The following is a 15,103-nucleotide window of genomic DNA, read 5'->3' as shown; positions in this document are numbered from 1 at the left end:
TGCATGGTATGGTGGGAATCGCTCCCAGTGAAACTCTCTTTGCAGTGCAGTAGAATGAAAAGTCCCAAATTCCTCACTGTGTCACAGCTTTCCAATTTCAGTTCTGGTCATAGTGAAATGCTACTTAGAGTGAGAGTGTTCAGGGAGAAGAAAATTATTTCCCTTGAGAGGGGATCCTGTTGTGTGTGTTTCGCAGGGCTTATCTGGGCTCCCCGCAAAGCTATTCAAGCTCCACAGCCCAAGTGGTTTGAGCATTGGCCTGCTAACCCCAGGATTGTGAGCTCAATCCTTGGCCATTTAGGGATCTGGGACAAAAATTGGTCTGGGGATTGGTCCTGCTTTGAGCAGGGGGTTGGACTAGATGACCTCCTGAGGTCCCTTCCAACCCTGATATTCTATGATAGGCTAACCTAAGATTTTGAATGTGACCTTCTCCTCCATCCCTGCCCCATCTCTATCCCAAATTGTTCTCCCATACCTGCTGGGGTGGGGATAGGGAATGTATCAGGAATGGTATATGTGTGTTTGAGGAGGGACCTAACGGAAGAGCAGATGGAAATATACTGTTAAATAGAAAGAAGGAATTTACAAGGTGGCACAGTCAGGGATCTTTAAAGGGAAAATCCCCTGCTTCTTCCCTCCTGGTGGGTAGACTGTCATCACCAGAATTGTTAATAGGAACAGGCTGTGTTACATGCCATGTGACAGCACTACTCATTGTATTAGCATCACAACTCTTTCCTGGTGGGGTACAGAGAAGGGATCTTACTGTTCAGTGTTCATGCCTAGACCCACTACTTTTTCAGCAGTGGCAACACAATTAGCTCCTGGCTGTGCAGCTGCTGGGTATTGATGAATGATTATACTCAACTCTCCAGTGATGACTGAGGCCTCCACCTGCCACAGTATTCCCCAATGGGGAATGAAAGCTGAGCAAGTGCTTCCTCACGTATTTCTACTTCATATTTTATAGTAACAATTTTTGCAGGCTTTAGAAGCTGGAGGGGTACATGCTACTTATATCAGCTGTTCCTTGGCTTTTCCTCTACTGTCTGGTCAGGATAACTTGGACTGCAAAAAGTTTTTGCAGAGGGTCTAGAAGTGTGGCAACATTACAGGGATGACTATCTCAGCGCAGGACCTCTGAGAGAAAGGGGGGAAGGAAGTGACATTCCTCACTCCTTCAGCTATGATGCATCTTTAACACTGTTTTCATGGCATAGATATGTGGTACTTTAGGGGTATAGATAGAGAAGGAGAAGCCCTCAAAGGAGTCCCAAATGTCATCTTATTAATAAGCACTATTTTAAGTGTACAGGTATTTTGGGTGCTCCCTCCTCCTCACAGGAAAGACATACTTTATATAACAGTGAGCTCCTATGTAATACTTTACTTTTTCAAAGAGCTTTACTATAATTAACTAATCAGTCCACCCACCACCCCTGTGAGGTAGGGAAGTGTTGTTATTCCCATTTGATTGATGGTGAAACTGAGCCACAAAGATGTGAAGTGACTCTCCTCAAGATTACACAGAGAGCCAGTAACAGAACTGGGAGAAGAACCCATGGCTCCCAATACTGTTCTCTAACCACAGATCAACTTCCTGAAACAAAGCTGCTCTGTTTCAATACAGTAAATAAGACTGACAAAAATATAGGTCCCGAATCCTCTCCCATCCAAATAAGACCAAGTAACCCAGCTCCTAATACTGTACTGTCCACTTCAGGAGGGATTAAGTGTTCTTGGATGTGGCATGTAAGGAGAATGCCCCAGCACCCTATTAAATCTTTTTGAGGACAATGGCAGAAAGAAAAAGACTATAAATACAGTCATTAACATTATGTTAATGAATGCAGTCTCTGCATGTACCTTGAACTTACATTATAAGGGCTATTTATTCCAGGCCTAGGTGGAGCTCTTCCATCTCTAAGGCAATTACATTACAGTCACCTGTCACTTAACACTAGCTCTTCACTCTCTGCCATGTTAAAGAGAATAGTGAAAAATATTGAAAGGCTGGACTGATGTCCAAGGGCTTAAACCTGCAAATCCTTACTCAGGCAAGTAGTTTCAACAAAATAACATTGAGTAAAGTTTACCTGAGTGAACAAAGCTTGTGGGATCAGGGCCGCAAGTTGTACTCAGCAGAAACATAATCATTCATAGGATTCAGGATTGTCAGCAGCACTAAACAGAGAGAGACTAAGACAGAGAAGAGGGAAGGGACAAGTTGTATCAACAGGTGACAAGTTTTCTCCCTGACAGATGGTTTTAACATGGTGTTTGGTGTTACAGTGAGACATCCATTTAACATTTTGTCTGAGCATGTTTCGACGTTTTGACATGTTTCGACGTTCTTTTCTGCCCCTGCACGCTTTCCTAAAAGAATCCTGAGCTTCTGGTTTCTTTAATCTCCTTTGTTGTCTTTAAAGAAAAAGTCAAAGATGTCTCTGTAAGTGTAAGTTTTCTGTAGCATACCAGGGAATGTAATTAAAGAATTCTAAAAGTTCAGAATCATTGTACCAAAGACCTGATATTTATCAAGTGCCCCTCCTCCAACAAACTTATTCCTCAGAAGTAGCACGTCCCTGTGAAGTGACATGAATTTGGTGGAACTGAAATAGCAATGGGAAAAGCAGTTGGTTTTCAAGGCTTCAATATGTATACCCGTGTGTGTGTAAAAGAGGGAATAGAAATATAGTTTTGTGTTAAATTAGGGTGTGATCTTCCTCACCCCAGTAGTTCCACGGAAGTTAGGACTTGCAGGATTGGACCTCTAGCTTGTTTCCCCCCACCCCAGCAGATGAAGTCTGGCCTTTGTAGACAAAAAGACAAGCTGTGTGCATGCATGTGCACCCCGTCCACTCCACAGTCCCTGTAAGTGTGTTTCTCTCATGTTCTCCCCCAGCACTGGAAGGAGATCACTCTGCAGGTAAATTTGGGGGCGTTTCCCTTTTTTTTTTTTTTTTTTTTTGGACTGAAGAAACACAAAGAAGCTACTACACTGCTACCTAGATATAATGCGACCTGATATAACACGAATTCGGACATAATGCAGTAAAGCAGCGCTCCAGGGGGAGGGGACTGCGCACTCTGGTGGATCAAAGCAAGTTCAATATAACGTGGTTTCATCTATAACGCAGTAAGATTTTTTGGCTCCCGAGGACAGAGTTATATCGAGGTAGAGGTGTACTGGATATTTCTTGAGCAAGGAGGAGTAATGAAAACAAGCTAATGAGATGCACGTATTGCTGGATTGGCACATCCATTTTAAATGTCAATAGTGTCTTCTGTTATAAATTGAGCATTTCCAGGTAATGAAGGAGACAACAGAGTAGCAACCTCAGGAACTGTGAGGAGTGTAGTTCTCTCTCTATGCACAAATCCCATACCTCATCTACCTATTGACAAAAACCAAGCTGATTTGAAACAAAATTTACATTTACCACCCCAGATTTTAAAATAAATATCTAAACGTATCCAAACCCAGCATTCAGCATCAACTTATTTTGACTGAGGAAGCTCATCAGCTCACAGGATTGAGTCCTATATCTACCCATGACCCCACTCAATGTTGTAATTTCTGGGGAAGGTGGAAACCAACCAATTACATGGCACTCTGCCAGCACAATGAGGGAGATGGAAATGTGGCTAGGGAAACCAAAGAAAACCTCTCCCACTTACAACAAGAAAAATTAGACTCTGGAACTCATTGTCACAGGATGTCATTAAGACCAAGACTTTAGAAAGATTAAAAATGATTGGACATTTATATCGTTAATAGTTAATGCTAACATTTTTTTTGACAATATAAAACCTCATGCTTCTGGGTTTAAACCAGTTTTAGGGATTAGGATGAGATTTTTGATGGGAGAGGGGCAGATTATCCCACAATTGCCTACTGTGGAGTTACTTGCACCTTCTGAAACATCTGGGTGCTGGCCAGACAGAGATAGGATGCTGAACAAGATGGACCATAGGTCTAATTTCATATGCCGATTCTGATGTTCCTAGGTATCCCAGCCTTAAATGACTAAACTGGCTCTATTATGCTGGGGGCTCACAACCTGCAACATGTCAGAATAAAATATGCATAAATTAGACAGGCACACCCTCCCTCCTTAACATGGATGTCACTTTAAAATTTCTGATGTGTGGGTTCCGGTCCCAGAGTTCACCCTATTCACTACTAAAAGACTCCCTGAGATTTCCCCATTCTGAGCTTCCCAGTCTGTACCTGATCCTATCAGGGCCATTCCCTCCATACAGACTCCCAACTCCTGCAGCTAACACTTCCCAAACCAGCTTTCTAGTTGGAAGGAGGGATTTCTGGCAGTCAGTCAGACTTTCATTGCCAGCAGAACTCAAATGAACTAAGAGAAACAAACCCGATGTGCGACGGGTCAGAATTCTGCCCAGTTTTGTTCTGTCTCCACCATTTAGGGTTCGAATCGAGTACAAGACTCTCTCCTCCCTAATGCGTTGTTTACACCGATTACATATAAAGGCGGAAAAGGAGCTCCGCTCCTAGCAACTCCCCTCGCAAAGGCAGGTCCATCGGGGAGGAAAGGTGGTTCCCTGCGGAGGGAGAGAACCGCGCCGCCAGAGCACCGTGCTGGGCGGAGCCCCTTACGCGGTGGGCATGGCTTCTCTGGCTCATACTGTCCCGCTGAGCTGCGAGGAAGGGGGCCGGGTGCAGGCTCCGCCCTACTTCTACTCCCCAGGCAGCTTTCTTGCACTGCAGGGGAAATGTAATAGCTCAGACTGAGCAGGCTCGAGTCCTGTACCCAGGCGGGACGGGAAGGACACCTGGGCTAAATAGGTCACACGCACCCAGAAAGCACCATGTCCCAGCACTGAGGGGAGAGTATAGCCCCCCTCGGAAGGCTCCATGTCCCCAGCACCGAGGGGAGTGAATAGTTCAGGACCCCCCGGGAAGGCTCCATGTCCCCAGCTCTGAGGGGAGTGAATAGCTCAGGACCCCCCGGGAAGGCTCCATGTCCCCACTGAGAGGGGAGTGAATAGCTCAGGACCCCCCGGGAAGGCTCCATGTCCCCAGTTCTGAGGGGAGTGAATAGCTCAGACTCTCCCCCCGGGAAGGCTCCTGTCCCCAGCTCTCGAGGGGGGGATACGTTGGCAAGACGCTCTCTCATCCCCAGAGGAAGCGAACAGGTCGCACTCCCGTTGGAAGGCTCTGCCTCTCCGCCCTGGAGGCTCCCAGGGAACGGAGCGCGGGCAGGCCCAGCACGCAACCGCGTCAGGTTCCGTAATGCTTCTGCGCGAGTGGGCCGGCGGCGGCGGCGGCACGTGAGCGTGTTGTGGGCACGTGACCCGCGCGACCGGAGGCCCCGCCCCCCGTGCGCGAGCAGAGTCTGAGCGGCCTCGCCTTGGTGCTCGGTACGCGGAGTTTCCCCTTCTCTTTCTCCCAGTCCGGACGCCGTCGCTGCTTCCCGGTCATGAGGCCTGGCTGTCGTCGGCGCCCGAGCACGGCCCTGTGGCGTGGCTACTGAGCAGCCCCCCCGCCGGGCGGGGACCCCTTCGCTCCCCTCCCTGTTTACAGCCGCCGCCATGTTGGGCCGGGAGCCGCAGCGGGGCCGCCACTGAGCCCCGGAGCAAGTGAGGGGGAGGAGGAGGAGCCGGGGCTTGGCCACCGCCGCGCAGCTCGGCCGCCCCGCAGCAGCCATGGCGGAGCAGACCTACTCCTGGTGAGCAGCTGGGCCAGGCTGGCGGAGGAGGCTCCGGGCCCGCGGAGGTGGGGGGCCGGGCGGAGGGTCGGCAGGGAATGCTACGGACCCGGGGATGGGCCGGGCGGAGGGCTGTGTGGTGTGTGCGGGGATGGATGAGAGGAGGTGGCCCCCGGGGACGGGCTTGTGACAGGGAGCCGGGGAGGAGGTGTTGTCCTTGGGGACGGGTGGGCAAGGAGCCGGCGATGCATCTCTCCTCGGGGAGGGAGCGGCGCTCGGAGACCGGGCTGTAAGGCCCCGTTCCGGCCTGAGGCGAGTGTGTAAGAACCCACATAGGAGGCAGCAGGGAGCTCTGGGCGCGAGGTCCGCGGTGTCGGGTAAACCTGTAACAGCGGAACTGGGCGCTTATTCTGCACGGGCGTTTATAGACATAACTGGGGGAGTCACCGGAGATACTCCCTTGAACGGCTGCAAATGTAAGTAGGCCTCTCTATAAACACCAAGTGCTGCGCTCTCAGCCCTCTTTGTAGCAGCTGGAGGTCCTTTTAGGTTACTTGGGCACGTTCATAGGTGTTACACTAAACTCCTCTTAGACCCAGAGTAAGGAGGGAAACATGTTTCCTGCAGTTAAAAGGTAATGGGTATTAATTCTTCATAACTTTAGCTCCAGATACATATCCGGATCAGAACAGATAAGACTGTGTGGCAGAGTTTCCCCCCCCCCCCCCATATGTACTGATAATATTGTATACAGGAAATAAAAGAACAGGGTGAAGAGACCAGTCCTTGTGGGAAGAAGTGAAACAGAGCAACTGAGAATAGGGGGCATTGTGTGTCTGTCCTGACCCTCTGTCAGGCCTAGTTGGGATTCAAGATTTGATTGCTTCCATGATTTGCTTTTGATGATTTCAAGGGATTAAAAAGGAAAATATTTCAGATAATCTAACTGTGCAAAGATGCCAAAGGAACAGCTGAATTGTCTGTAAGAATATTGCAGTACTTGCATTGTAGTGCTTTACTCTTTCATATTTTTAAGCTATTTTGTTGTTCTAAAGCCAAGAGTAGTTTTTACGTTTTTTGAAAGTTTTATGAGATTATTATTATTATTAAAAGAGGAAAAACTTGAGCTTTTGATCTTAGGGTGTACCATCTGCAGAGGGGGCATTGCATTTATTCAGTTGAGCCAATGAGGAATCTTTCCACTCTAAATGCTTCTGAAAATCTTAATTGCTACCTTTGATTATCTTTCTCTTTTAAACAGGTGTGGTGGTTGTTGTTACATGTTGTGGTTTTTTTAGAACAGTACTAAAGATAACCACCAAAAGCACTTCAGTTTTTATTCTGAGGGAGATTAATATTTCTGTAGTCTGTGTGAAGCCAAAGATAGGAGTTAGCTGGGATTTTAACCACTTGATATGTTAATAGAGCTATGGGTCTTCCTTGCTATAGCAGAACAATACATGTGTCTCAGAACAGACTGAGTAATTTTGCTTTTACCTATATCCATTAATATAATCTATTGTATCTGGTGTTGATTACACTTTATATGTAGGGCTTTAATCAACATAGTGTGGGGAATGTGGTGAGAAGAATGGCAAGGACCTAGTTCAGAATTTAACACTTCTATTTTATAGCTTTTGCACTTTTTTCTGCCTTCAAAGCATTTAATTATTCATCATGTCAGTCAACAGTCTCTGGATTTCTTTATATAAGTATGGTAATACAGTTCTGTACACAATCTTCTAATGGTACCAGAAGTATGTTTGTTTGTTGTAAAGTAGAAAACTAGTGTTTCTTGGGAAAGCTGTTGAATAAGTGGTGCTGCTGTGCTTTTTCGCAGTTGGCGGTTAATTTCCCCTCCATGTGCTAGATCTAAGCCTCTTTTTGTGCTTTAATGGGCAGCTTTATCAGAGTGAATGGCTTTTCTGTCCCATAGGATAATATAATTTCTAGCATGTGGGTATCCTGCCTTTAACAGCAGCAAACTCCTGATGGAAAAGTGGGACAAAAAAATCCCATAAAGCACCTTCCCTACTGGACAGCTGTAGGTGTAAGGTGGGAGGATTTTTCTGACACCTATGGGGCTTATCTTCTGTCCTGGAGCATATTTGATCACCTCATCTTACCATGCATAACTATCAGTGTTAATCATAGTCACTTAACTTCGTAAATCAAGATAATTTAAAACTGTAATTCCACTTGCATTGAAATCTGGAGACTGCCTATGTGTTAGTGACATATTTTCTAAAATGATAATTACAAAATTTGGTTACAGGACACAAGAATTGTCTGAAGTGATCTCTATAAAATGAGATAATATACCATACTATGATTTTCTCAGAATGTTTTAAGACTTCATTTGATAGAAAAATTAATTTGGAAGTGGCAAGGACATTGCAATTTTGATATTTCACTATTTTACTCTATTTGTATTACAGATATAAAGCTGAAATTTTATGAAATGTTTTCTTTAATTTGTTTTAATTTTGCCTGCATTTTTATTTTGCAGTGATTACTTTTCTTATATTAAGGGCCATTGTGAAAAGGAGGACTGATCCCTTTTTATCATGCCTTTTAATACAGCAAGTGCCTCTAACTTATCTTCTCCAGGCAATTTCTTGTAAAATCTTCATATTTAAACCCTATTCAGAACAGTAACTAACTGTTTTTCTCTGAGCCTTTTCAATCTCTGCTGTATTGGATCTATCTGGGCATTTAGAAACTAGTATTTCAAAGCGGGGTGTATCATCCTAAAAATGAGTAACAAGAATTTATTTTCTCGCATGACTATGAATAGTGTTTTCCTGGGAATGGCTAATCTTGATATGCAATGTGGAACAAGTGGCAGAAGGAAACGTTATTTTAAAAAGTGTTGAATTAAAATGCTTGCTAATGGTGAGTGGGGAAACTTTTTCTGCCAAGTGCCTGCAGTAGTCGAATGAAGCTCATAAGAATGTAGTTGGTTTCAGTGCTACTGCTTAAAGTTCTGACCAACAGTGAAACTGAACTGATGCAATTAACATTGAATTATTCGGAAACTCATGAGCATTAGAGTTATGGGCTTAATCCTTCTCTGGTGGAAGGTGACAGCAGAAGTATTTCATACGTGGTTAGGTTGGGGAGATTGCCACTCTGCCTTTACTATCTTCCAAGCCAGGAAGTGGATCTGTGTTGAGACTATCTCATCAATCAGAAAGTTTTCCCTCTCTAGGAGCACCAAGGGGAGGGAGGGGGAAGTGGCTGTCCATCATAGTAACTGCAGGGGTGTCTGTGGCAGAGATTAATAGGTGGTGAAGATTCAAACTTCAGACATACAAAAGTCGACACCAATACAAAAGAAGGGGATGAAGACAGCAGGATCTGTGGATGGTAACTTAGTGGAAAAAGTCCAGCCCCTTGTTTCCTATCAGCTTGTGGTGCAAAGAGCACACTATTTTCTCTAGGGTGCTTCCATTGGATCCTGCTTGGAAGGGAAAGTAGCATGCATCTCTTATTTGTCTCTGGTTAGTAGGTGTCTAAATGTTCAAGTCCTGCTGTAACTCTCCCTTTTTCTTACCCACTCTGGAAATAGTCTGTTTGTTTTTTTGCTTTCTGAAGCCATAAAAGGTTCTCCAAAACTTGGTTTATACAGAAGACAAGGAGAATGAGGATTCCTCCTAACAAAACAGAAGTATATTTCCTTGATAACTTCAGTCTCATCCTCTCCCAATACTATGGCTAAGTGTAACATAGAACATTGTATGTCTGAATATTTTCCATGCGAGTGTTGTCAGGGAGGACGAAGGATCAGAGTGAAAAAGCAGATCCTGTACTCAGTCAGTAGCCTTTTAATTCTGATTTGGTCACTTATAAAGTTTAGGATGAAGATTCAGGCAGTGGAATGGTCTCTATGTTTGGTGTCAAACTCTTGGGTATGAAGTAGTGGTATTAGGAGGAGGCTTCTCAGCCCAGTGCAGAAACGATGGAAATTAATTTATTACTATTTATTTGGGAATTAACAACAGGTTCATTAATTCTTTCCATGTAAATATTGTAACCAAAACAACAGTTACAAAACAGCCATTATTACAACAGCGAGATTTTGCTTAAGGAGACTTTATACAGAGGTATAGTCATCAAAGCTTTCTATTTAACAGGGTGTTCACATGTTATAGAGTCAGCTTCATTACAGTACCAATGATGTCATTTTTAGTGAGTTTATTAAATGGAGTGAAATCTCTGATTACACAATTAGCAGACCAGGTGTGTCTATCAAGTGTTAATATGAAAAGAAATAGGTCAGGAATGGTTGTATGGAAATTGAGTTTTGTGAACTGTCAAATGAGTCATCAAGCAAGGTGCTCTCAAATAAGCACAAACACATAATGCCATTCTTTGTCCCATGATGATTTCTAATCAGCTTTGTGTTTACAATGTATTTAGATTCAGAATTCTGGGGTCTGTCTTCATGTCGTAGTTAACTTGAGTTATAACTCAGTGTTGCCCCTAACTCAGCCCCCCCCCCCCCAAAAAAAAAAAAATTAACTCAAGTTTGGTGTGATACTTTTAACTCAAATGGGCTGGCCCATCAATGGGATATAGGCTATAGCTTAAGTTAGCACAGATCTTCAGCTGCAAAGAAAATCACTCTGTGAAGCTCAGGTGTTCTTTTGTAGCGTGGCTGCTCTCACTTCAGCTAGGCTAACTTGAGTGAGCTCTGCAGTGAGGACACTTTGGGGGTTTGAGGCTGATTACAATAAATGAAAATATAAGAAGGTAATTTTTAATATATTTTTTAGGAGAGGAATCACAAAACATACTGGCTAAATTCTCCCCTTAATTAATCATACCACCTGAAGACTTCAGTGGGCGTTGTGCTCTCATATGAAGATAGAATTTAGCTTTTACTCTTAAGTTTGTCAAGAACTGAAATCTACAGCAAAATTCCACTGTTAACCATTGTAAATCTGTATTATCTGGTATCGGTGGAGTTGACCTATAGTAAATTTGGAATAACAAACATTAGTTATATGTACCTATTTCCACCCTTACTGGATTGCTCATTTGTTAAATCCCTTTTCCCCATATGCTTTGCCTTTTTAGACTGTGCACTAACCTAGGCAGGCACTAGACTGAAAAAGACTTTGGGACAAGGAGCAGGGGGTCAACTGAAGCTGGGTGGGGAGTAGTACTGGCATTTATGTAGTTAAATGATAACTCAAGGTTGTTTCCTGATCACGAAGTTGAAAACAGTGGTGACTAAATAAATTGAGCACAGTGCAAATTTTGTAATAACTTTAGCTTGGATTAATGACAGACGCCTTATAGTGGCCTTGCAGCTATGCCACATTCTGCTGTGATCCCATCTGATATCAAAACTATATAGGGATAGGTAGGACCACTACTTGGATTCAAAATCTCCAAAAGCTGCAGATGTACTGCTGCAGGCATGGTGTTGGTGATTCTGTGGGTGGCAGTCTTCTTTGCAGGTCAATATTGAGCCAATCTCCCCCAATAGTGTTAAGGGGTATTATACGACAACTGGAGGTGATACTGTCTGCTGGCTTAGATGTAAAAATTGGGGTCCCTGAAGTCATTAAAGGAGATTGTAGGTGTATTAATGCAAGTTTCATGATCAGATTCCAACTTGAGTAAAAGTTTTGTCTGTCTAAATTTTCCTTGCAGTTTCAGTTTAAGTGCTTCACTTACTGTGAAAAACAAAGCAAAACAAACAAACAAACAAAAAAACCACTTTCAACTGTTGCTATGCATAGTTGAACAGTCTAGTTGAACAGTCCCTTTATTTCACCTCAATGATAAGAGTATCTGAGTGGGGAAGTGATTATTATTTACTAGGGCAGTTGATTAATTGCAGATAACTCAAGTGATAACTCAAATTAATCCCGATTAAAAATTAATTGCGATTAATCGCAGGTTTAATCGTATTGTTAAACAAGAGACTACCAATTTAAATTTATTAAATATTTTGGATGTTTTTCTACATTTTCATATATATTTTGTATTCGGTGTTGTAGTCAAAATCAAAGTGTATATTTTGATTACAAATATTTGTACTGTAAAAATGATGGAAGAAATATTATTTTTCAATTCGCCTCATACAAGTACTGTAGTGCAGTCTTTGTCCTGAAAGTGCAACTTACAAATGTAGATTTTATGTTACATAACTGCACTCAAAAACAAAACCATGTAAAACTTCAGAGGCTACAAGTCCTCTAAGTCCTACTTCTTGTTCAGCCAATTGCTAAGACAAATAAGTTTGTTTACATTTACAGGAGATAATGCTGCCCTCTTCTTATTTACAATGTCACCAGAAAGTGAGTACAGGTATTTGCATGGCACTTTTGTAGCCAGCATTGCAAGGTATTAATGTGCCAGATATGCCAAACATTCATATGCCCTTTCATGCTTTGGCCACCATTCTGGGGGACATGCTTCCATGTTGATGACGGTCGTTTAACACATTTTTTATTAAATTTGTGACTGAACTCCTTGGGGGAGAATTGTATGTCTCCTGCTCTGTTTTACCCGCATTCTGCCATATATTTCATGTTACAGCAGTCTCAGATGATGACCCAGCACATGTTGTTCATTTTAAGAACACTTTCACTGCAAATTTGACAAAATGCAAAGAAGGTACCAATGTGAGATTTGTAAAGATAGCTACAGCACTTGACCCAAAGTTTAAGAATCCAAAATTTGAGGGGGACAAGGTAAGGAGCATGCTTTCAGAAGGCTTAGAAGAGCAACACTCCAATGCGAAAACTACAGAACCCGAACCACCAAAAAAGAAAATCAACCTTCTGCTGGTGGCATCTGACTCAGATAATGAAAATGAACATGTGTCGGTCAGCACTGCTTTAAATGGTTTTCAAGCACAACTAGTAATCAACATGGAGGCATGTCCCCTGGAATGGTGGTTGAAGCATGCGCATCTGTCATTTAAATATCTTGCGATGCCGGCTACAACAGTGCCATGAGAATGCTTGTTCTCACTTTCAGGTGACATTGTAAACAAGAAGTGGACAGCATTATCTCCTGCAAATGTAAACAAACTTGTTCAGCCAATCACTCAGACAAACAAGAAGTAGGACTGAGTAGACTTGCAAGCTCTAAAATTTTACTTTGTTTTATTTTTGAATGCAGTATTTTTGTACATAATTCTATATTTGTAAGTTCAACTTTCATGATAGAGATTGCATTACAGTACTTAGGTGAATTGAAAAATGATTTCTTTTGTCTTTTTACAGTGCAAATACTTGTAATAAAATAAATATAAAGTGAGCACTGTACACTTTGTATTCTGTGTTGTAATTGAAATCAATATATTTGCAAATGTAGAAATCATCCAAAAATATTTAAATAAATGGTATTCTATTATTGTTAACAGTGTGATTAATCGTGATAAATTTTTTTAATCTCTTGACAGCCCTATTATTTACCCTTAGATACTTCACAGGTGTGTTGCATGAAATTAGTTAGTTTTGTAAAGAACTATTGAAGAGCAAAATATTTTAAAGTGTCTGACTTCTCTTGAGACCTAAACTCTCATTCAGTTGTGAATTCCTAGATTCTTAGATTCTAAGGCTGGGAGGGACCATTGTGATAATCTAGCCTGACCTCCTGTATGGCACAGGCCATAGAACTTCCCCAAAGAATTCCTAGCCCATATCTTTTTAGAAAAATGTCTAATCTTCATTTAAAAATAGTTAGTAATGGAGAGTCCACCATGACTCTAGGTAAATTGTTTCAATGGTTAATTACTCTCACCGTTAAAAATTGACATCTTATTTCCAGTCTGAATTCACTAGCTTCAACTTCCAGCCTTTGAATTGTGTTTATCCTTTTCTCCGCTAGATTAAAAAGACCATTATCACATTTTTTTCCTCCTGTATATACTTACAGACTGTAGTAACCAATTCAGGAACCATACTGCATCCCTGTATCCTGTTTGGCTGACTTCTTTCCATTTAGTCTAATTCAAATGTTACAGAGAAATGATAGTATAGTTAATCACAGGTCAGAAAAATACCCCATAAATGTAGAAAGTGCAAAATGGTGTCTGACCAAGTGCACATCTCTCCAACACAGGTTATGCTTTTGATCAGTTACTCAACTTAACTCAAGTTAACCTTTGCTTTTGGTCATTTACCGTAGTCATACCTCTTTATACTTTTATTCTGAATCCAGGATATAAGTGGAAGCTGCTGCATTGTGTTTTCAAACTTCTTCAGACCAATTAAAATGAATCTTCAGGATTTGCTGACACTTAGTATGATAGCAAATTCGTTTAGAAGTGTACTATATACATGAACTGGTTTTAGATTGAGTAAGGCTTTGGGCTTGATTGTCAAGATCTACGGTATCGTGGACAGCCTTTCTTTCCTTTCACAATGAGAAAGCAGTGGCCTTTTGGCAATGTAGTTGACAAAAGCCTAGGATGAAGCTTGAGATAAAGACTTAACACATTCTCTCAAAAGTGCTGAACTATGAAATGAAGTGTACTCCAGGAGATGAGATTGAGCAAAAACAAAGAAAACTGTCTTCAGGTATGCCTCAAAGTCCATATATTGCAGGAAAGCTAAAGTAATAACTGGTGAGAAAGTATCTCACTTCTTAAAACAGTAGACTTCCCAGAAACTGGAAGAAGGGAAGGTCAGAGTCTGATATGTCTTGTGTGAAACTAAATGACTTCTTTGGTGCTTAGGTCAGAGGTGGGCAAACTTTTTGGCCCAGGGGTCACATCTGGGTAGGGCAATTGCATGCAGGGCCATGAATGTAGGGCTGGGGCAGGGGGTTGGGGTGCGGTGTGCAGGAAGGGGCTCAGGGCAAGGGGTTGGGGTGCGGGGTTATGAGGGGGCTCAGGGAAGGGAGTTGGGGTGCAGAGTGTGGGAGAGGGCTCAGGGCAGGGGATTGGGGACTCAGGGCAGGGGGTTGAGGTGCGGGAGGGGTGCGGCGGGAGCTCAAGGCAAGGGGTTGGGATGTGGCAGTGGGCTCAAGGCAGGGGATTGGGGTGCAGGAGGGGATGCAGGCTGTGGCAGGGGGCTGAGGGCAGGAGGTTGGGGTGCAGGAGGGGTGCGGCGGGGGCTCGGCAGGGGGTTGGGGTGTAGGAGAGGTGTGGCAGGGGGTTGGGGTGTGGGGTACAGGAGGTGTTTGGGGTGCAGGCTCCAGCCTGGCGCCGCTTACCTTGAGCGGCTCTGGGGTGGCAGCGGCGTGCAGTGGGGCTAAGACAGGCTCCCTGCCTACCCTGGTTCCCGATTCCCGGCCAATGGGAGCTGCGGGTGGTGTTCCCTGCAGGCGAGGGCAGTGCGCGGAGCCCTCTGCACCCCCCATCCCCCGGGGGGCCGCAGGGACGTGGTGCTGGCTGCTTCCAGGAGTGGCGCAGGGCTTGTGGCGCCACAGGGGTGGCAACCCTACGGGCC

General features: G+C 43.6%; 1 protein-coding gene across 1 annotated transcript in view; it reads left to right on the top strand.

Moving 5' to 3' along the window:
• The first annotated feature begins 5,340 nt into the window (after positions 1-5,340).
• Positions 5,341-15,103, top strand: part of SPPL3 (signal peptide peptidase like 3) — a 142,463-nt gene continuing 132,700 nt past the window's right edge. The window contains exon 1 of the mRNA XM_054006177.1: positions 5,341-5,705. Within this exon, the coding sequence (XP_053862152.1) occupies positions 5,683-5,705 (23 nt within the window). The 5' untranslated portion in view covers positions 5,341-5,682. The remainder of the gene's footprint in view (positions 5,706-15,103) is intronic.

Source organism: Malaclemys terrapin, chromosome 16, assembly GCF_027887155.1.
Source record: "Malaclemys terrapin pileata isolate rMalTer1 chromosome 16, rMalTer1.hap1, whole genome shotgun sequence".
Lineage (NCBI taxonomy): Eukaryota > Metazoa > Chordata > Testudines > Emydidae > Malaclemys > Malaclemys terrapin.
This window is presented reverse-complemented; position numbering and strand designations above follow the sequence as displayed.